Source organism: Pygocentrus nattereri, chromosome 23, assembly GCF_015220715.1.
Source record: "Pygocentrus nattereri isolate fPygNat1 chromosome 23, fPygNat1.pri, whole genome shotgun sequence".
Classification (NCBI taxonomy): Eukaryota; Metazoa; Chordata; class Actinopteri; order Characiformes; family Serrasalmidae; genus Pygocentrus; species Pygocentrus nattereri.
Window position 1 is genome coordinate 4,202,345 of NC_051233.1, and position 22,887 is coordinate 4,225,231.

The 22,887-nt window shown below is 40.6% G+C and overlaps 2 protein-coding genes across 6 annotated transcripts in view; one reads left to right on the plus strand and one right to left on the minus strand.

The window, feature by feature from the left end:
• LOC108438697 (3'-5' RNA helicase YTHDC2) overlaps window positions 1-7,215 on the plus strand; it is a 44,582-nt gene extending 37,367 nt beyond the window's left edge. For 4 of the 5 annotated variants that reach the window (XM_017716679.2, XM_017716678.2, XM_017716681.2 and 1 more), the window contains 2 exons: window positions 3,422-3,493; window positions 6,026-7,215. In XM_017716679.2, coding sequence (XP_017572168.1) covers window positions 3,422-3,493; window positions 6,026-6,031 — 78 coding nt within the window. In that variant the 3' untranslated portion in view covers window positions 6,032-7,215. Of the gene's footprint in view, window positions 1-3,421; window positions 3,494-3,678; window positions 5,560-6,025 lie in introns of those variants that run through there. The other variant, XM_017716682.2, reaches the window with a different exon arrangement.
• Window positions 7,216-9,063: 1,848 nt separating this feature from the next.
• On the minus strand, window positions 9,064-12,258 carry LOC108438717 (oxytocin-neurophysin 1-like). The gene is made up of 3 exons (XM_017716719.2): window positions 12,124-12,258; window positions 11,440-11,644; window positions 9,064-9,502 (listed from the first exon to the last, which is right to left on the minus strand). Exons 1-3 carry the CDS (start codon window positions 12,253-12,255, stop codon window positions 9,360-9,362), a joined length of 480 nt encoding a protein of 159 aa, XP_017572208.1. The 5' UTR covers window positions 12,256-12,258; the 3' UTR covers window positions 9,064-9,359.
• Window positions 12,259-22,887: the final 10,629 nt, after the last annotated feature.

Sequence of the window (22,887 nt, forward strand, 5' to 3'; positions counted from 1 at the left end):
TTGGTTTGGATTCGCCAGCTTCTTGTTAGAATTTTCCTGTTCCACCTTAAGTGATGGCAGCATTCTGGATTTGTACATCACCGTAGTGGCACAGATCCATAGAACTGTGATGGAATCGTTTTCCACTAGTCATGAAACTAATACAATGTCATAGCATCATCTGCATTAGTGGAGCATCATCAGACACAGCAGCGCTGCTGGAGGTTTAAACACTGTGTCCACTCACTGTCCACTCTATTAGACTCTCCTACCTTGTCGGTCCACCTTGTAGATGTAAAGTCAGAGACGACAGCTCATCTGCTGCTGCACAGTTTGTGTTGGTCATCTTCTAGTCCTTCATCAGTGGTCACAGGACGCTGTTGGCTGGATATTTTTGGTTGGTGGACTGTTCTCAGTCCAGCAGCGACACTGAGGTGTTTAAAAACTCCAGGAGCACTGCTGTGTCTGATCCACCTGTATCAGCATAACACACAGTAACACACCACCACCACACCAGTGTTACTGCAGAGCTGAGAATGATCCACCACCCAAACAGTACCTGCTCTGTGAGGGTCCATGGGGGTCCTGACCACTGAAGAACAGGGTACCAGAGTATCAGAGAAACAGATGGACTACAGTCTGTAACTGTAGAACTACAGAGTGCAGCTATACAGTAAGTGGAGCTGATAAACTGGACAATGAGTGGAGAAGCAAGAAGGCGGTCATCATGTTATGCCTGATCGGTGTACATAGTGTTTCATCTTCTTTTTTGCTCATAAACGTCACTCATTGCTCCTTGAAGCCTTGGTGCAGATCGAGGCCATTCAGCCTCGTCCAGCAGTGGTCACAGATGTGCATGTTCAAGGGCAGGACTCTTGAATTTCATTGTCGTGATCGCTGAAGAGCTTAGAAATCCAGTGTCTTTTTGAAATGCTTTTACAAAAACAGAGCTATTTATGATCCGTTTTCTCTGAAGGACTTCTGAACACACAGCTTTTCTGTTGAAGGGTATTTTTTCTACCACAATACAGTGAGTGGGTCACTCGATTCGCTCAGACGAAGCAGCGCTTGTGAAGGAGGCCTTCTTATCGTGGTCTCCGGGTTGATGTTCTAGACACGTGTTAATCCATGTCTTACCAAGAACAGTGAAACTTGTGCTTTGATCACCAAGTTAAGACTAAACTTAATCATGAAACTGCAACTGCTGACAATTTAATGCAGTAATAATGTTACTGTGGCTTTGATCGTGTGGGAATGATTGACTGGATGCATCCATTCATATTTAGATGGACTGTATTGGTCAGGATTCATTTAAAGGGGCACTGACAAAAATTTTTAATGCCCGATTGTGATTGTGAAGTGTTCTAAGGGTTAGTGGTTGAAATCCTGCCCTATGAAATGAGACCCTCAAATAGAAAGAGCATCACTTCATTAACAGCTACCAGCGCCGCTCTGTAGGTGACCCTGCCGGTCTGCAGGGACAGCAGAGGAGGGGAAAGTTCAGCTCCTCCCTGCTGGGCTTTAGTTACATTTAGGGATCATACGCCTTCAAAGAGGGGGGCAATTATTTATTATCACCCCCACTAATTCTTCAGTGATATGAAGCTGAAGTCAGAGATTCAACAGATTCTTGTTCGAATTTTCCCGTTCCACCTTAAATACAGCAGATACATTCTGGCGCTTCAGGCGTCGGAACTGCTGGACTATTTAAGGTGGAACGGGAAAGTTAGCTAGGTAGCTAACGAGACGTTAGCATGTTATTAGCAATTTTTAAATAAAAATCCGACACTTTAAAGGGGAACTCTGCCAGTTTTTCAAACTTTCTGCACAATTAAACGACTGAAATGTCAGAACTGTTCACAGTGGTGGTGATAGGAACCAGACGTCCACCTCTAAAAGCCCCCTCAAAGAGAGTTAACTCAGAAGACTCGTGTAGGTTCTCTGGTGGTTCTGGATAGTAAATGACTATATCTGTGTATATCTGACTATATCTGTATATATCGACCTCTGGTTCCCATCACCAGCACTGTAAACACGTCTGAGCCATTTCACACCAAACCGCTCTGAATCAGTATGTTTACAGGTGGATTTCCCCTTTAACGCTTCTATCAGTTAAAGACAGTTAATGCTTTCATCTGTGAGAGACAGCAGCAGAAAACGCAGCCTTCAAAGACTGGATTAAAAAAACTGAAAGCAAGAAAAGAATGGCAGCTGTAATAAAAACAAAGGGAGAACACGATCACTGAAATGAGATCATGTGGCTGTTGAGGCTTCTGTGTCGTTTTCTGTGAAATGTTTATTTGTGACCCTGAAACAGTCATGCCTTCAGCTTCATTGGCACTTTCACTGGAAATGAAGTAAAAGGAAAGGGTGGCCTCTGACTTCTTATGTTTTTGACATAATTTGAAAATACCTGTTGCTCTTTATATTGTGGGTAAGTTTCATGACGGATGGGCCAGCTGAAATGACCCCAAATGACTTTGGAAAAAATACAAGGTTTTCTTCCGACAACGTTCCGACAACTGACACTCTTATCCAGAGCGACTTACAATTTGATCATTTTACACAGGCAGGCCAAGGTGGTGTTGGGAGTCTTGCCCAAGGACTCTTATTGGTATAGTGTAGGGTGGTTACCCAGGTGGGGCATTGAACCCCAGTCTACAGCGTAGAAGGCAGAGGTGTTACCCACTACACTAACCAACAAACAGCGACAACAGCGATATGCATGTACTACCAACCCAACCAGTGTCTTGTGGATACAGGAGAGTAGTATTGATATAATGTCAATAATTAATTTAATGCATTTTTAAGGCTGTCACTACTAATTTAATACGATCACGACTATTGGTCATTTAAACTGAACGTACAAAAAGCTGCATTGCTTAATTAATCCTTTGATTAGTATTTATTATTTAGTACTTTTTGTAGTATTTAGTAGTATTTACGCTTTGATTGGTACATCACAGTAACATTTTGTTCTAGAGCCTATATATTTTTTTTTCTTTTTGTTTTACTTACAGTACTGTGCGAAAGTCACCCAAGACACATACTACACAAATAATATATATATATATATAGTGATGTTGGTGTGTTTTGTTTACCCGTCTCCAAGCCTCTCCTGGAGGAAGTCCAGTATTATATGTAGTTAAAAAGCAGCTCCTGGTTTGACCAATCAGTGCTCAGTAAATTGAGCTCATGATGTAATTGATGATATTAACGAGTCTCTGTGGCGGCTGTGAAGGTGTCAAGGAAAAATATGGACCCAAGAAATTTTTGTTACTGTTTATTGTTTTTCTGTTTATTTGAATTATGAATGTGACTTTATTCTAATGTATATTGTGATAAACTCACTGCTGAGGGAAACTTTCACACAGTGCTGTAGTTTTTTTGTACATTAGGTTCTGAAATCATGTTTGTTTTTGTGTCTCTCGCTGGTGTGCAGGAGCTGGAACCACAGGCAGGAGGGCAGCTGCTACAGCTGTGGGATCGCATCTCCACCAAACAGCAGCATGAGGTATGTTTTTTTTCTGGATGAGCTTAATCTGGTCTTTTGGCAAAACACAGTAAAAAATGATTGCAGTAATTTACCTTTTAGCTCTTAGAAGGCACAGTGATCACCTGTGATAGGAGAAGAAAAAAGACTGCTGGTATAAGTGACCCAAATCCGATTTTCTTATCCATTTTTTGGGCTATTCACAGTTTTAGACCTACATGTGGCATCGACCTGAACAGATCAGCTCCTAAACTGATCCGCATATGCAAAAGAACAGAGCTTCACTTTGCTTCACATGGCGGCTCAACCAGAGGTAAACAATCACGACTGCCAACGAACCCCCGAACGAACGCTCCCGGAGGATCGGCTTCATCTTCACCGGCATCACAGGAGCCGTCATGAAGCTTCACTGACTGACAGCTGGGCTCATCACCCGGGATGATTTCGAGCCGTAAAAAGGGGCGCAGCCACTTCTTTGGTTCGTGTGTTCGGATTCTCCGAACTTTCAGGCTCTTAAGCAGACCGTTCTTTGACGCTGCAGCCTCGTTCTCCTGCGGCCACGTTCGCAGTCTCTGAATAGGGAGCGGTTTGATGAGTCTCTTCTAATTTCGGTACAGAAATATCAGCCCAAATGTTTGCGTCTCAGCAGCATGAAATCATGACAAATGTGGAGTTGGACTGATTTAAAGGTCACTTGAATTCCGATCTGGCCGCTCAGACGGAGTCGCATCGCCGCAGATCGGATACGGATCAGATTTCAGTTCCACATGTGAAAGCGTCTCGAATCAGAATTGAACATGTCAGCTTCAGTCACACAGACACACACACGAGGAAAAAGATCGGACTTGGGCCACTTTTACTTGCTGTATGAACAAAGCCTAAACATGCCACAATCGGACATTATAGTTTTTTGAAGTAGTGACAATTTAGGATGTTTGTACAGCTGTTTTGAGGAAAGAAAAAGCAAGCTTTGCATTTTGCAGTTTGACCCTGAAAGGATCAGATGAAGTCAGAAGTGCAACCTCGACGTTGGTTATGAGGTTAAATATGAGGTGAAATAAATAAAATGCAGGCATTTTAGCACAGCAGCCCAAACATTCTGCTCTTTCGTGGTACAGTACGTCATCAAATACGAGTGAAATGGAAACATCTGTCAGTATCGTGCATCCCCAATTTAAAAAGTAAAGCAAAACAAAAGTAACTGTCTCCTTATAAAGAGTGAAGTCAGTGGTTCACACTCATTTATGTGGGTGTTGCGAATGAAAAAATAATTCAAATGTGTGTAAACTTTCGATTTGTAAGCTCGATGGCGGTCTTTATGGGGTTCGAGTTCCCACCATGGTTTCAGAAGTGTTTTGTTGTTGAGGAGTCTGCAGTTGTGACCTGGTGTTCCAGAAAAATCGACATGTGGTTTGTCACAAAGCTGCCGCTAACAGCAAAAGTTGAGGAAAATGGTACTGTTGAACATCCGAACCGGTTCATCACGGTCCGTCTACCACCAACATATAAAAGCAGCATTACATGAAGTCGGATAAGAGCGTCTGCTAAGTTCCGTAAACGTGAACCCAGTTAAAACTGCGTGGGCTGATACCCGAGTGCTCATTTTCCAGTGGTGCTTGAATGTTCTGATCAGGGTTGACGCTTCATTCAAAGTATTTGAGAACCGTGGCATTAAAGCAGGGATGTCAAGCTCCGCAGTAAAGGAACCATATTAAAAAACCTCCCGAAATCTGTGGGCCAGAGGACAAAAATTCATATTTTATTTCATTTTAATTAATAGCGTGCTGTAACCCAACATGACCATTGTTTATTCAAAATATGCAAAAATAGAGACACTTGAAATATTCCAGATTTAAATGTGTGCAGGAGCTCGGTCTTTTAGACCTGCGTATTTGACTGGGATAAACACCTGCCATCCTTTCTTTACTGCATGTTCATTAAGACTTGGGCTCATTTCTGAGCATTGGGTGTTTTTATGTAGGTTGTCCCATACATTGTTGTAGGGGTAGGAGAGTCGGAACACATTATGTTGCAGTGCATGCTGGGGGCTGTAGTGAAGCACACTGTGAAATGGGCTAATATTTATTAAGCAGTAGAACACGAGAGGGAGCTAGTCAGAGTAACGAGCTCCGCCCACTCGCTGCTCAGCCGGCAGTTCGTTCTCCAGCTCCTCAGTGGCGATGGCAGTTTGGGAATTTAGTGTCATCTCGTCTTCAGAGTCGGACCAAATCGGCTGTCGGTCAGATGTGATCTTAACAGTGTCCGTTTTCTGTTTATGATCAAAGCAAGAGGTAAAAACGTTCAAATTGCTTGAGCGTCTCCTACAGCTGTCAAAGCCGTTGCTTAGCAACAGCGTCTCACCGGAGTGATTGTGTTTGTGAAATAAATAAGAACGGTTGAGAACCAGTCAGCTTCTGCGACTGAAGCTAACTAACTTTTTATAAAAGAGAATTAAAATACTTTTGTGGGCCAGGTAGGATTGTGTGGCGGGTTAAAGGAGCGTCAAGGGAACAGTTGAAAGATCTAACATCGAAACCTTTTCCCTTTTTCCAGCTTTGAAGGAAGATGTTGACGCCCTGCTACGAACTCCGATGTCATGTACCTCATCAGCACTCCAAGAGAAGTAGCGTCAAATCGTTAATAACGTGTCCTGTGTCTTTATAGTAAATAAACTAGGACTTCTGCTGCGCTTTTCAGCCCAATCGACCTGCCGCATGCGTAGCATTTGATCGAGTACCAGGTGCAATAATTTAGAAAACCTTAAAAAGATTTAAAATGTGCTAATAGAACAGATGTTTCAGCATTGGCTGCCCACTGGCTGCTGTTGTAAATTAATTTAAAGTCGTGGAAAAGCGTCGACATTGTGCTGCATGTGGCAGGTGACCAAATGCTACAGGTGTGGCAGGTTATAAACACAAAGTATTCTTTTAAAGGTATGCAACTGAGTGCGCACGGTTCTAGACTCATATTTCGTCCTCCTATCCTGTACCAACCCATTTTTCATGCTAAGGGGCCAGTTTTTACGTGCACTGTTTTACTTGCTGTGCAATTGTTCCTTTGCTGTCTATGATGGCTTGCACAGACATGAAATAACACTAAATTAATGTTGCCAAGTTTCTTGTTCTAATGTGAATTTTACCAAGTATGTTTAGTTGACCTGTAGGGATTGTTTAGCATATTTAAATGAACGTATTAAGCATATTTTAATATGAGAAATGTGAGTCGAAGGGGAAGATGCTCCATATATAAATCAAATTGACTTGTAACGAACTGAAAGTGGGGCGCGGTCATGTAGACATGAAATCATTCATCTGTGAAGAATCTCTGATTTTCTTTATTGAGAATGAAGGAAAAGGTGGTCATCACTGACGGGACCACTGTACTTCGTCTCTGTTCTGCCTGTTCGCTTTACACCTAAGCTCCTGTTATGGGTCTCTCTCTCTCTCTCTCTCTCTCTCTCTCTCTCTCTCTCTCTCTCTCTCTCTCTCTCTCTCTCTCTCTCTCTCTCTCTCTCTCTCTCTCTCTCTCTCTCTCTCTCTCTCTCTCTCTCTCTCTCTCTCTCTCTCTCTCTCTCTCTCTCTCTCTGTCTCAGGTTGTTTTGTTTATTGATTCATTACTTCAGTTTGGGGGAGAAGTCATCGACTTGATGTGATATGCAGTGTTTGCCTGTTTTTATGGCAGAATTCAGGTTAATTGAAATCATTTAATTGTTCATAGTAAATAAAGTTCATTTTATTTTAAAATTGTTTTTCTCTCCGTGTGATTTTTGTCCCTTTATAGAGACCAACCTTCATTTTTTTATTTAAAAATTAAAGTTTTAATTTAAACTTAAAACAGCCACTAAGTAGTTCATTTTCAGGAGATGTTTCTTCCATAAGGAATGTAGTCAAAAAATTTCCAAAACTGGAAAGCTGCAGAGAAAATAGGGGTGTTTTTGCACTCGGTTAGAGTTGTTTTGCTTTATGGTTCAAAGACCTCAGAGCTCAGAGCGTACCCAGCCTCAGTCTTCCAGCACTTTAGTAAGTAAAACCAGACCGAAGGTCAAATCCAGTGATTCAAAAAGATTGATCTGATTTTAAAATGATTAATTTCACTTGTAAATCATCACAGATCAGTGCAGTGAACTGTAAACGGCTCAAATGAGCATGAAGTTTATTATGTAATTCTACAAGGTCTCAGTCTGAACCTCCTCCAGCTGTACGGACGACATCAACACCACAGTCAAACTCATCCCAGACTGGACTGAGCATGTCGGGCGTCGCTGCTCTCACGGCTCTTTCAGTGGGATTTCGGAGATCATCCAGTGCTGTGGAACCAGCGCCGAACGTTCTGAGCTGCTGGAGCTTCACTGCTGATGAACATCACACCGCTCAGTTCTGACGGATTCACTCTGATTGACGTGGAGAACGCAGAACCTTCTGCTCAGGGGTCTCAGCTCCTCTCAGACTGAAGGAGCCGGTCAGAAACTCTATGACCCCCTCTTACAGTTGGATTGTGATTGGTTCCTCGGCGCCTCACGGTTATAAAATTATGGCGCTTTGAAATCAGATGAATCTTTTTGAATCACTCTATAATGTACGATCCAGGATAAAGCCTGTCTGTGATCTCACGACGGGACAGCAGTGCTGACACACTACAGCGAAGAGATGCGAGAGCCTGTGAGATTTTACTGCGTGGCTGATGTATTCAAGTTGCTTTCACTCAGAAGTGAAGCATTTAACCTGCTTTTCAACAGGACGTTCAAATGTTTTCAACTTTGGCCAAGTCTCAGTATAGCCAATAGGCAGTGTGGTGGACAGTAACTGAGTAACTGAGTAAATGTAATTAGTTTCTGTACTTTAGTATTTTTGGTGTATCTGTACTGAAGTTTCTCCATTCTGGACTTTCTCCTTTCACTCCACTACATTTCAGAGTCTAATATCCGACTTTTTCCTCCTACATTTTGAGAAATCTGTCGTTCCTTTTGGTTTCTGTGTGTATAAAAACGTAACATGTCAAAACGAAAGAAGCGCAAAGCCAGAGCACCAATCAGGGCCCAGCGGTCACTTTGTTTAGAGCTGGTTTAGACCTGTTGGTCATACCGACCCAGTGCAGCAGCGTAAAACTTTGGGAGATAAAATCTATTTATTTGTGTAGTTTGTGTTTATTTGCTGAGAAAAGTGTTAATATTTGAATAAACTAAATTTATAGAATATTTATGATATATAAATAATAAACAGTGATTTTCTGGATGTTGGCGTGTTTGTTTACCCATCTCCAAGCCTCTCCTCCTCGAGGAAGTCCAGTATTATATGTAGTTAAAAAGCAGCTCCTGGTTTGACCAATCAGTGCTCAGTAAATTGAGCTCATGATGTAATTGATGATATTAACGAGTCTCTGTGGCGGCTGTGAAGGTGTCGAGGAAAAATATGGACCCGAGAAATTCTTGTTACTGTTTATTGTTTTTATGTTTATCTGAATTATGAATACGACTTTATTCTAATGTATATTGTGATAAACTCACTGCTGAGGTCAGCTGGTTAAAAATTTGCTTAGATGCCTAAAACTTTACCTGATATAATATTCAGTGACTTACGTAAAGGCAAGGCAGATGCAAGCAGTGAAAGAGCATTTTTATTTGCTATACACTGTATTTACACTCCATGCAGATGTACAGTGCATATTTCCAAATGATGGCATAAGGAACCACATCGTTATTATTGCAGCATAACATGAATAGAGCTACAATAACTTATCAAGCAGAATCGCAGTGTGTAACAGCTGATCGTCTCAGGATGCCTTCGTCTGTGACCTTGTGAAGTTCACATGCTGTACATGATAATTCACTCTGTGTATGTGTGTGTGAGCTTTAACCAGGCACTGTGAGTGGTCAGTGTAGTGCAGGAGGTCAGTATGGGTTCCTTGCCCTGCTGGATTGGAGCATGCGCAGAAGAAGCTCTCCTCGTGACGTTCCCAGTAAGCTGCCGTTCGGCTCAGCCTGCTCTTCGGCTTTGCTCTCCTGCGTACACTCTGGATCCAGCGTGCAGCCGCCTAGACACAGTCATCACCATGAGCATGTGCAGCATAGAACCTTGGTGAGTACAGTAACCAAGTAGATGGGGGCAATATATACAGACAGCACATCAGGCCTAACATCATGACCACCTCCTCGTTTCTACGCTCATTGTCCACTTTATCAGCTCCACTTACTGTATAGCTGCACTCTGTAGTTCTACAGTTACAGACTGTAGTCCATCTGTTTCTCTCATACTCTGTTACCCTGTTCTTCAGTGGTCAGGACCCCCATGGACCCTCACAGAGCAGGTACTATTTGGGTGGTGGGTCATTCTCAGCACTGCAGGAACACTGATGTGGTGGTGGTGTGTTGTGCTGGTCTGAGTGGATCAGACACACCAGTGCTGCTGGAGTTATAAACACGTCAGTGTCACTGCTGGACTGAGAACAGTCCACCAACCAAACATATCCAGCTAACAGCGTCCGGTGGGCAGCGTCCTGTGACCACTGATGAAGGACTAGAGGACGACCAACACACACTGTGCAGCAGCAGATGAGCTGTCGTCTCTGACTTTACATCTACAAGGTGGACAGACAAGGTAGGAGTGTCTAACAGAGTGGACAGTGAGTGGACACAGTGTTTAAAAACTCCAGCAGCACTGCTGTGTCTGATCCACTTATACCAGCACAACACACACACTAACACACCACCACCATGTCAGTGTTACTGCAGTGCTGAGAATGATCCATCCAAACAAGCGTGACGTTGGATGTCCAAAGTCGTTGACCTGCAGTTCTAAAGGGAACTCTGTACTGGAGAAGTTCTTGGACCTGATTTTTACTGAAGTTGTGTTTTTTACTAGGCAGTTTTTTCGTCTTTAATGTATTGAAACAATACTTTTGAGTACCGGTTTAGGCTGCACAACCTACCTGGATACAGGTGGTGCGTACCTCCTGGATTGAGAATCCACGATAATATCGGCATCATATCAGTATTGCTAGTAAATTTTTCTTTAAAATATTTTGGACATGTTTAGATTGGACTAATATTTAAGGATATATTTAGGGCTCTGAACGTTTGGGTGACACTCATATAATAAATGCCTTTGCATTTGTTGATATTTTATTTGTTGAGTCTAAATAAGTTCACTCATCCTCTACAGAGAATTTCAGTGCACAATTTCTGTTTATTCGCTGGGTCTAATATATTGGGGAGGGAATGCAATACAAAATGAGTCATAACTGTTGCATATGCCACATTTTATGTTTTATTTTTCCCCCAATCTGCTGAACTCTGCATATAAACCATAGTTGTGCAGTAAAAGTGTGCGGGCTGTCTTTTGACCAGGGGTGCCCAAACTTTTGCATACTGTAACTGTTTTTTTTGCCATCAGCAGATGCATGAAAAATACCTGTATCCATGCATCTGTAACCTGGATGCCACTGCACAAGTCCATCTTACTACAGCCCACCTTATACAAAAATAGCTTCTATTGTAAGTTATATGCTATAGTATGTCTTATGCTTTCCTTTGGTCTGAGTTTAAAGGGGAAGTTCACTGATTTTTGAACATTACTGTAAAATTAAATCAGACCTAAGCAGAGTCGTTCAGAGTGGTTTGATGTGAAATGGCTCATTGCAGAGAAACGTACTGAGATTTCTTCACAGTGGTGGTGATAGGAACCAGGGGTTGCCATGTCTACCCCATAGCCATTTTATTTACTATCCGAAACTACCAGTGAACCTACTCATGTCTTCTGAGTTTTATATGTAATGATGATGGTAAATCTAGAACTTTAGAACAATCAGATCTCCTGGCACTCAGATCTCCACCTCTGTGAAAATGATGTGGGCCACAATCTGATTCCTGTCCCCGCCACTGTGTTTCTTTAAAACAGAGCATTTCACACCAAACCACTCCGAATGACTTTGTTTGCATCTTTAAGTTTGGAAAGAGACAAAAGGAAGCCCACCTGAGTGGCAGCACACTCCAGGTGCAGCGCAGTGGCCCTCCTCAGCCCCGCACGGCTTTCTTCCAGCCTCACACGGAGAAGGCAGGTAGTCTTCCTCTGAGCAGCGGGCAGTCTCTGGAGAGCCCATGAAGCAGCCCAGTCCTTCCCCACAGCAGATACTGCTGCCAAAGCAGCGGCCCTTCCCTCCGGGACCACACGCCAGACACTGAAAGTGGACACAATCAGCTGCTGAGAGAAGACTACACGTTTTGTCTTTTGTATCCAAAGACCCTAAGGGTCGGTGTGCGGGTCCCTACTTTAAATTCCTCAGTGCATAACTTACATTAGCTTCATATTACACATATTCACATCAGCTATGTAATGCATAACGCTTACTGGGTAATGAGCAGCGAAGGGAACCAAACGGCGCTGCTACCCTTGCCGAAATGGCACTTTTAGTGAAGTGTTTTTTGTGCGTAATGGTGGAGGCGCCACTTTACGCACGGACCGTTACGCACAGATAATCTCCCCTCTTTGCGACTGCGCTCTTAATCCTGCGGTCCTGACTGACGACCTGAGGTGCAATACCACACACTCTTGTTGCCGCAAGCCTCGATCCCCACCTAATATCGATCTGGCACTGCGCGCAACGGCTGGAAATCGCGTACCTGTCTGTCCTCTCAAACGATGAGCTGTTGTTCTTACCGGTCTGAGGAGATCGATGTCCAGGGCGGATCTTTTGCCCCCTCTGGGGCAGTTCTGGATGTAGCATGCAGACGAAAGCGCCAGCAAGGCGCACAGGAGGCAGAGCACGGACTGTGCATGCGCGCTCATCATGACTTTGTCCCACTGTGGTGCTGCAGGAGCCGCTGCTGCTGTTTATATGGAGCGACCGGCCCCTCCCACACAATCAGCATCTGCGCCGATACACTGACCATTCAACACGCGGAACGCTGAACAATTAGCAGGCTTGCGTTTCAGCGCATGTATGTATGAAAGGGACGTGGTGTATTTTTAGTTTTTTCTAGTAAGCACCTGATACTATGTGGTGGGGAATGAATATATATAACATGGCAAAAATAGTTTTCTGTGAAGTCACAATACTGTGGAGGCCAGTGAACGCTGTTCATGGATAGACACACAAACTGACATGTAAAAAAATGTGCATATATAAATAAAATGTGTGTCGCTGTTGTCAGCAGAAAACCTCGTGTCTCAAAAATCGTAACTTAATGGGAAGAAAACTTACTTTAATTTCAATGTAAGTCAATGGAGCCGCACATTTTTCCGATTCGTTTTTGCCCTTTTCTTTTGATCCATTCATCATGAAATTTTCACACAATGTAAAGAGCAACAGGCGTTTTCAGATCAAAAACTGAAATGCAAGGTTTTCTTCTGACAGCAATGAGATATATAGAACCCGGAGGGAACCCACCCAGACACAGGGAGAACATACAAATTCCACACAGAGAGGACCCTGGTCTCCCGGCCGGGGAATCGAACCCAGGCCTTCCTCGCTGTGAGGTGACAGCGCTATCCACCACGCCACTGAGCCGCTCTAGTTCTGTTCGGTTCAGTTCAACTGAATTCAGTTCAGTTCCATATAAAGCAATTCGGTCCTGCTCTTTAGAAATACTTCTGCCCCATTCCAGTGTTTTGCACGATACTTTTGGACTTTTTTAACATCCGTATATTTTACCCACTTAAGCAAACAAACATAAAGCAGATCGTTCCAAAATCACAGGGATTGAAATGAAAATGTGGAGAAACGTCAATATAAAAATGTGTTCACTGAGGCCTGAAGAAAAATGTTCTTCAATGTAAAATTGCGAAGACTTTGGATATCCCACCATCTACAGTACATAATATCATCAAAAGATGAAGAGAATCTGCAGAATTTCCTGTACGCAGGGTACAAGGCTGACGGTCAATATTGGATGCTTGTGATCTTCGGGCCCTCAGGAAGCACTGCGTTAAAAACAGGTATGATTCTCTGCTGGAAATCACTGCATGAGCTCAGGAACACGTCCAGAAATCATTATCTGTGGACACAGTTTGCTGTGCAATCCACAAATGCAGGTTAAAGCTGTGTCATGCAAAGAAGAAGCCGTATGTCAACACAATCCAGAAACGCTGCCGCCTTCTCTGGGCCAAAGCATCATTAAAGGAAAAATCTGGCAAAGTATACCCAGGACTGTTGAGCGGCTAGGATCCTACATCAAATAAGAAAGGGACAACATTCCTCTCCCAGAACTCCAGCAGTTGGTCTCCTCACTTCCCAGACATTTACAGACTGTTGTTAAAGAAGAGGGGATGCTACACAATGGTAGACACGGCCCTGTCCCAACTTTTCTGAGATGCATTGCTGCCATCAACTTCTAAATGAGTTAATATTTTTCATGAAATGGTAAAACGTCTCACTTTTAACATCTGATATGTGTTCTGTGTTCTGTTAATAAAATATGGGTCTATGAGATTTACAACGCATTGAATTCTGTTTTTATTTACATTTATTTAGATTTTACCCAGCTTGTTTGGAATTGGGGTTGTATTAATGCAACTGATAGACAGCCAGTGAGGAAACAACTGAGCATTCAATCGTCCAGTTACCTGTATATAAAAAGGGCTTTGATTTATAAACGGTTCACTCAGATGGACAATGACATCCTTAAATTAAAATTCTGAAATCCTACTTTTATTTATGTTTTCATGACAACACTGTACTGTATGGCTGAAACGGCTGAAAGCACATGTGCATGTTTTCTTAATTATGCGCATAAACAGCAGCGATGCCTTTTCGACTTAATCTCAATATTCATAAACTGAGTCTAAATAACTCATAACTATGCAAGACGTCAACATTCTGCATCCAGTCAGCGCTCTTACCGGAAGGTTCACGTCTGAAAGGTTTTATTGGAAAGCTCCCACTGGAACATCACCACGATGATTTGTGATCATTCTATCATTGTGCATTTGTTGCTTGACCTGAGGTGACGAGCTTCCCAGCGTGTTTAAAACATGTTAATTAGATCACGTTGGAACGTTTCGCTGGAATAGCGCAACCGCATTAACACAGCTGGGATCAGGCCTCAACACAAAAGCACAAACAATCAGAGGCAATTAAAGGGCCAAAGAGCCAGAATGATGTGCTGAGACTGGAGGGACACCATGTGCCAGATACCTGTTGCTCAGAGTCCACGATACTGGACAGAATACCAGTTTCTCGTTTTACTACATCCTGCGATTTCCATCTGCACTGCAGTATCTCAAAATCATAATGGTTACCCATTGGTGTCCTGCATTATTCTGATAAAGATCATCTTTATAAACCATTTCATTTAATATAGTCAATCAAATCACCCACAGAAGCACTCATCTGGAACTGTGATTGGTGAAGATGCTCATAGCACACAGTTAAAAGACAGTCTGATTGGTTAGAGGCTGGGGTGCAGCCATTTGAATGGGGAAAGAATAATCATTAAGCCAATATTTTTAAGGTTTGAATGGTTTTCTGTGAGTGCTTTCACTGTATTATCATTACACTCTCTGCCAAGCTCCGCCTTATTTCCTCAGTTTCCTCAATTTCCAGTCGTTGCTATGCTCCATTGCCTCAAGCCTTCAGTTCGATAGCAGTGCCTCCAAGATCAAGATAAAAGTGAGATTCCATCCCACAGAGCAGGGTTTGCCAACCGCTGGGCTGAGGACCTCGAGTGGGCCGCAAAGCACCCCTCGGTGGTCCTTGGATGGCACTTTAGTGAGAAAAAGAATTGAATTAACAATAAAAAAGGAATCTAAAGTGTTTTCTGACAGTTACCAACATTAATGCTTTAACTTTTTTGCCTCTAGAAACAGCTGACCTTTCAGTTGTGCACTCATTATGCACCAATGTTCTGCTGATATTTCATGTCTGAAGTCAACCTCAGCCTCGTGGTGAACGCTGCGCTCGTTCGGCTGTTGGGGCTTCACTCGTTTCCAGCTTACGGAGTTCAGCTTGAGCTCTGGTGCTTCTCTTCTCGTCTTCTGACATAAACTAAACCCATAAACACAGTGACAGACGTCAGACGACGCCGCTGTTTATTCAATTTACGGCAGGAAACGAATCCATTCACCTGAAAAAGAACCAACTGTTTCGATCCCGTCTGCAGTCAGACTCTCCACGTTTCTTCCACTTTGAGTCTCGAGCCTTTTCGAGTAATGAGGCTGAAGTCAGAGTCCGAGTCACTGGTGTTGAAGTCAAAGTCGATTCCCAAGTCTTTCTTGATTTTCTCGAGTCAAGTCTAAAGTCATCAGATCCGTGACTCGAGTCTGACTTAAGTCCAAGTCCACACTTCTCCACCCCAGTCATATATTTTCCATATTGCCCTGCTGGGATACGATCCAGCAAAATATATATATATATGTGTGTATTTGTTTTTTCCTATGTGTTGGAATAAACCCATGAAATAAGTAGAAATTATATACTGAAATGTGCAAAAAATGTCCATACTTAAGTTCTCTGTAGATAACCTGAGAAAATGAGAAAATCACAAAATTACATTTAGAAAAATGTTATCTAGTTTTTATAAAAACTTTTAAAAGAATGAAAAAGGTTTTTACTGGGGGTGCCCAAACTTTTGCATTTGACTGTATGTAAATATTCATCTACATGCAATATCTTCCCATATCTGGAAGCACGTAAGGGAACCTGCCATTCACTCACTAGCACGTCCAGTTGTATGGAAAAGTTTGGGCACCCCTGGCCACAACTACATTTTTTTTATTTTTGCTCAGGAAAAAACACTAATATTAGAATAAATAGAAATATGTTGATACAGTGAGCAGTGATATTACATATGTCAATGTGTTCATTAAACCGTTCCCAAATCTCAGAAATTCCCATAATGAAGCTATGGGGTGGGTGTCCGGGAGAAATCTAGAGCCAAACTGTGTTCTCATAAGACAACGACCAGTATTTGTACAAACTTTACTGTAGTTGTGCTTTTCTCCTTTATTCTAATGAGATATGGAGCTTTTACAGACACACACAAAATGAATGGCTTTAAACACGGCGTTCAGATCCCACACAGCAGGGCGCAATATAGGAAGAAGAGATCCAAGAAAAAAGTGATAATTATACTTTTGGAGTTTAATATGCGCACACGCACGTACACACACACATACACACACACACACACACACACACACACACACACACACTTACAATAAACACAGACGTGCGAGTTTGTGTTGGCAGAGTTTTACAAAAGGAAGGAACATCACTTCTTCATCACCAAGGGCAACTCTGACTCACCTCTGCTGGACCACTCTTTACTGTTTCTGTCCCACTTTGAAAAGACAATACACACACACACACACACTCACATGCTCACACACACACACACACACACACACACACACACACACATACACACACATAGACACACATATAGTGTAATGGGTGGTTAGAGTGTAATAGAGTGGTTTAGAGTGTAATAGAGTGGTTTAAATTCTAATAGAGTGGTTTAGAGTGTAATAGAGTGGTTTAGAGTGTAATAGTTAGAGTGTAATAGAGTGGTTTAGAGTGTAATAGAGTGGTTTAGAGTGTAATAGAGTGGTTTAGAGTCTAATAGAGTGGTTTAGAGTCTAATAGAGTGGTTTAGAGTCTAATAGTTAGAGTCTAATAGAGTGGTTTAGAGTCTAATAGAGTGGTTTAGAGTCTAATAGTGTGGTTTAGTGTCTAATAGAGTGGTTTAGAGTCTAATAGAGTGGTTTAGAGTCTAATAGTGTGGTTTAGAGTCTAATAGAGTGGTTTAGAGTCTAATAGAGTGGTTTAGAGTCTAATAGTGTGGTTTAGAGTCTAATAGTGTGGTTTAGAGTCTAATAGTGTGGTTTAGAGTCTAATAGAGTGGTTTAGAGTGTAATACAGTGGTTTAGAGTCTAATAGAGTGGTTTAGAGTCTAATAGAGTGGTTTAGAGTCTAATAGTGTGGTTTAGAGTCTAATAGTGTGGTTTAGAGTCTAATAGAGTGGTTTAGAGTGTAATAGAGTGGTTTAGAGTGTAATAGAGTGGTTTAGAGTCTAATAGAGTGGTTTAGAGTGTAATAGAGTGGTTTAGAGTCTAATAGAGTGGTTTAGAGTGTAATAGAGTGGTTTAGAGTGTAATAGTTAGAGTGTAATGGAGTGGTTTAGAGTCTAATAGAGTGGTTTAGAGTCTAATAGAGTGGTTTAGAGTCTAATAGAGTGGTTTAGAGTCTAATAGTGTGGTTTAGAGTCTAATAGTGTGGTTTAGAGTCTAATAGAGTGGTTTAGAGTGTAATAGTTAGAGTGTAATAGTTAGAGTGTAATAGAGTGGTTTAAATTCTAATAGAGTGGTTTAGAGTGTAATAGTTAGAGTGTAATAGAGTGGTTTAGAGTGTAATAGAGTGGTTTAGAGTCTAATAGAGTGGTTTAGAGTCTAATAGAGTGGTTTAGAGTCTAATAGTTAGAGTGTAATAGAGTGGTTTAGAGTGTAATAGAGTGGTTTAGAGTCTAATAGAGTGGTTTAGAGTGTAATAGAGTGGTTTAGAGTCTAATAGAGTGGTTTAGAGTCTAATAGTGTGGTTTAGAGTCTAATAGAGTGGTTTAGAGTCTAATAGTGTGGTTTAGAGTGTAATAGAGTGGTTTAGAGTCTAATAGAGTGGTTTAGAGTCTAATAGTGTGGTTTAGAGTCTAATAGAGTGGTTTAGAGTCTAATAGAGTGGTTTAGAGTCTAATAGAGTGGTTTAGAGTCTAATAGTGTGGTTTAGAGTCTAATAGAGTGGTTTAGAGTGTAATAGAGTGGTTTAGAGTCTAATACAGTGGTTTAGAGTGTAATAGTTAGAGTGTAATGGAGTGGTTTAGAGTGTAATAGAGTGGTTTAGAGTGTAATAGTTAGAGTGTAATGGAGTGGTTTAGAGTCTAATAGAGTGGTTTAGAGTCTAATAGAGTGGTTTAGAGTCTAATAGTGTGGTTTAGAGTCTAATAGTGTGGTTTAGAGTCTAATAGAGTGGTTTAGAGTGTAATAGTTAGAGTGTAATAGTTAGAGTGTAATAGAGTGGTTTAGAGTCTAATAGAGTGGTTTAGAGTCTAATAGAGTGGTTTAGAGTCTAATAGAGTGGTTTAGAGTGTAATAGTTAGAGTGTAATGGAGTGGTTTAGAGTGTAATAGAGTGGTTTAGAGTGTAATAGTTAGAGTGTAATGGAGTGGTTTAGAGTGTAATAGAGTGGTTTAGAGTGTAATAGAGTGGTTTAGAGTGTAATAGAGTGGTTTAGAGTCTAATAGAGTGGTTTAGAGTGTAATAGAGTGGTTTAGAGTGTAATAGAGTGGTTTAGAGTGTAATAGTTAGAGTGTAATAGAGTGGTGTAGAGTCTAATAGAGTGGTTTAGAGTCTAATAGAGTGGTTTAGAGTGTAATAGAGTGGTTTAGAGTGTAATAGAGTGTAATAGAGTGGTTTAGAGTGTAATAGAGTGGTTTAGAGTCTAATAGAGTGGTTTAGAGTCTAATAGTGTGGTTTAGAGTCTAATAGTGTGGTTTAGAGTCTAATAGAGTGGTTTAGAGTGTAATACAGTGGTTTAGAGTCTAATAGAGTGGTTTAGAGTCTAATAGTGTGGTTTAGAGTCTAATAGTGTGGTTTAGAGTCTAATAGAGTGGTTTAGAGTGTAATAGAGTGGTTTAGAGTCTAATAGAGTGGTTTAGAGTGTAATAGAGTGGTTTAGAGTGTAATAGTTAGAGTGTAATGGAGTGGTTTAGAGTCTAATAGAGTGGTTTAGAGTCTAATAGAGTGGTTTAGAGTCTAATAGTGTGGTTTAGAGTCTAATAGTGTGGTTTAGAGTCTAATAGAGTGGTTTAGAGTGTAATAGTTAGAGTGTAATAGTTAGAGTGTAATAGAGTGGTTTAAATTCTAATAGAGTGGTTTAGAGTGTAATAGTTAGAGTGTAATAGAGTGGTTTAGAGTGTAATAGAGTGGTTTAGAGTCTAATAGAGTGGTTTAGAGTCTAATAGAGTGGTTTAGAGTCTAATAGTTAGAGTGTAATAGAGTGGTTTAGAGTGTAATAGAGTGGTTTAGAGTCTAATAGAGTGGTTTAGAGTGTAATAGAGTGGTTTAGAGTCTAATAGAGTGGTTTAGAGTCTAATAGTGTGGTTTAGAGTCTAATAGAGTGGTTTAGAGTCTAATAGAGTGGTTTAGAGTCTAATAGTGTGGTTTAGAGTGTAATAGAGTGGTTTAGAGTCTAATAGAGTGGTTTAGAGTCTAATAGTGTGGTTTAGAGTCTAATAGAGTGGTTTAGAGTCTAATAGAGTGGTTTAGAGTCTAATAGTGTGGTTTAGAGTCTAATAGAGTGGTTTAGAGTGTAATAGAGTGGTTTAGAGTCTAATACAGTGGTTTAGAGTGTAATAGTTAGAGTGTAATGGAGTGGTTTAGAGTGTAATAGAGTGGTTTAGAGTGTAATAGTTAGAGTGTAATGGAGTGGTTTAGAGTGTAATGGAGTGGTTTAGAGTCTAATAGAGTGGTTTAGAGTCTAATAGAGTGGTTTAGAGTCTAATAGTGTGGTTTAGAGTCTAATAGTGTGGTTTAGAGTCTAATAGAGTGGTTTAGAGTCTAATAGAGTGGTTTAGAGTCTAATAGAGTGGTTTAGAGTCTAATAGAGTGGTTTAAAGTGTAATAGTTAGAGTGTAATAGAGTGGTTTAGAGTCTAATAGAGTGGTTTAGAGTCTAATAGAGTGGTTTAGAGTGTAATAGAGTGGTTTAGAGTGTAATAGTTAGAGTGTAATGGAGTGGTTTAGAGTGTAATAGAGTGGTTTAGAGTGTAATAGAGTGGTTTAGAGTCTAATAGAGTGGTTTAGAGTGTAATAGAGTGGTTTAGAGTCTAATAGAGTGGTTTAGAGTCTAATAGAGTGGTTTAGAGTGTAATAGAGTGGTTTAGAGTCTAATAGAGTGGTGTAGAGTCTAATAGAGTGGTTTAGAGTCTAATAGAGTGGTTTAGAGTGTAATAGAGTGGTTTAGAGTGTAATAGTTAGAGTGTAATAGAGTGGTTTAGAGTGTAATAGAGTGGTTTAGAGTCTAATAGAGTGGTTTAGAGTCTAATAGAGTGGTTTAGAGTGTAATAGAGTGGTTTAGAGCCTAATACAGTGGTTTAGAGTGTAATAGTTAGAGTGTAATGGAGTGGTTTAGAGTCTAATAGAGTGGTTTAGAGTCTAATAGTGTGGTTTAGAGTCTAATAGAGTGGTTTAGAGTCTAATAGAGTGGTTTAGAGTCTAATAGTGTGGTTTAGAGTGTAATAGAGTGGTTTAGAGTCTAATAGAGTGGTTTAGAGTCTAATAGTGTGGTTTAGAGTCTAATAGAGTGGTTTAGAGTCTAATAGAGTGGTTTAGAGTCTAATAGTGTGGTTTAGAGTCTAATAGAGTGGTTTAGAGTGTAATAGAGTGGTTTAGAGTCTAATACAGTGGTTTAGAGTGTAATAGTTAGAGTGTAATGGAGTGGTTTAGAGTGTAATAGAGTGGTTTAGAGTGTAATAGTTAGAGTGTAATGGAGTGGTTTAGAGTGTAATGGAGTGGTTTAGAGTCTAATAGAGTGGTTTAGAGTCTAATAGAGTGGTTTAGAGTCTAATAGTGTGGTTTAGAGTCTAATAGTGTGGTTTAGAGTCTAATAGAGTGGTTTAGAGTCTAATAGAGTGGTTTAGAGTCTAATAGAGTGGTTAGAGTCTAATAGAGTGGTTAAAGTGTAATAGTTAGAGTGTAATAGAGTGGTTTAGAGTCTAATAGAGTGGTTTAGAGTCTAATAGAGTGGTTTAGAGTGTAATAGAGTGGTTTAGAGTGTAATAGTTAGAGTGTAATGGAGTGGTTTAGAGTGTAATAGAGTGGTTTAGAGTGTAATAGAGTGGTTTAGAGTCTAATAGAGTGGTTTAGAGTGTAATAGAGTGGTTTAGAGTCTAATAGAGTGGTTTAGAGTCTAATAGAGTGGTTTAGAGTGTAATAGAGTGGTTTAGAGTCTAATAGAGTGGTTTAGAGTCTAATAGAGTGGTTTAGAGTCTAATAGAGTGGTTTAGAGTGTAATAGAGTGGTTTAGAGTGTAATAGTTAGAGTGTAATAGAGTGGTTTAGAGTCTAATAGAGTGGTTTAGAGTCTAATAGAGTGGTTTAGAGTGTATAGAGTGTTTTAGAGTGCTCATAGAGTGGTTGAGAGTCTAATACATGTGGTTTAGAGTGTAATATGGTTTAAGAGTGCTAATGGAGTGGTTTAGAGTGCTAATAGTGTGGTTTAGAGTGTAATAGTTAGAGTGGTAATGAGAGTCGGTAGAGTGTAATGGAGTGGTTTAGAGTCTATAGATGTGGTTTAGAGTCTAATAGAGTGGTTTAGAGTCTAATAGTGTGGTTTAGAGTCCTAATAGTGTGGTTAGAGTCCTAATAGAGTGTTTAGAGTGTAATAGAGTGGTTTAGAGTCTAATAGCAGTGGTTTAGAGTGTAATAGAGTGGTTAAAGTGTAATGGATTGGTTTAGAGTGTAATAGAGTGGTTTTAGAGTGTATAGAGTGGTTTAGAGTGTAATAGAGTGGTTTAGAGTGTAATAGAGTGGTTTTAGGTCTAATAGAGTGGTTAGAGTCTAATAGAGTGGTTAGAGTCGTAATAGAGTGGTTTAGAGTCTAATAGAGTGGTTTAGAGTGTAATAGAGTGGTTTAGAGTCTAATAGAGTGGTTTAGAGCCTAATAGAGTGGTTTAGAGCCTAATAGAGTGGTTTAGAATGTAATACAGTGGTTTAGAGTCTGATAGAGTGGTTTAGAGTCTAATAGAGTGGTTTAGAGCCTAATAGAGTGGTTTAGAGTCTGATAGAGTGGTTTAGAGAGTGTAATAGAGTGGTTTAGAGTCTAATAGAGTGGTTTAGAGTGTAATAGAGTGGTTTAGAGTCTAATAGAGTGGTTTAGAGCCTACTAGAGTGGTTTAGAGCCTGATAGAGTGGTTTAGAATGTAATACAGTGGTTTAGAGTGTAATAGAGTGGTTTAGAGTCTGATAGAGTGGTTTAGAGTCTAATAGAGTGGTTTAGAGTGTAATAGAGTGTTTTAGAGTCTAATAGAGTGGTTTAGAGTCTAATAGAGTGGTTTAGAGTGTAATAGAGTGGTTTAGAGTCTAATAGAGTGGTTTAGAGTGTAATAGAGTGGTTTAGAGTGTAATAGAGTGGTTTAGAGTGTAATACAGTGGTTTAGAGCCTGATAGAGTGGTTTAGAATGTAATAGAGTGGTTTAGAGTCTAATAGAGTGGTTTAGAGTGTAATAGAGTGGTTTAGAGTCTGATAGAGTGGTTTAGAGTCTAATAGAGTGGTTTAGAGTGTAATAGAGTGGTTTAGAGTCTAATAGAGTGGTTTAGAGTGTAATAGAGTGGTTTAGAGTCTAATACAGTGGTTTAGAGTCTGATAGAGTGGTTTAGAGTCTAATAGAGTGGTTTAGAGTCTAATAGTGTGGTTTAGAGTCTGATAGAGTGGTTTA

Excerpts from the sequence above, each read along its gene's own strand:
- LOC108438717 (XM_017716719.2), bottom strand. The coding sequence starts at position 12,255 with ATGATGAGCGCGCATGCACAGTCCGTGCTCTGCCTCCTGTGCGCCTTG. Across the intron at positions 11,645-12,123 it reads ACATCGATCTCCTCAGACCG|TGTCTGGCGTGTGGTCCCGG; the intron begins GTAAGAACAACA and ends GTCCACTTTCAG. Across the intron at positions 9,503-11,439 it reads TGGAGTGTGCTGCCACTCAG|GCGGCTGCACGCTGGATCCA; the intron begins GTGGGCTTCCTT and ends GACTGTGTCTAG.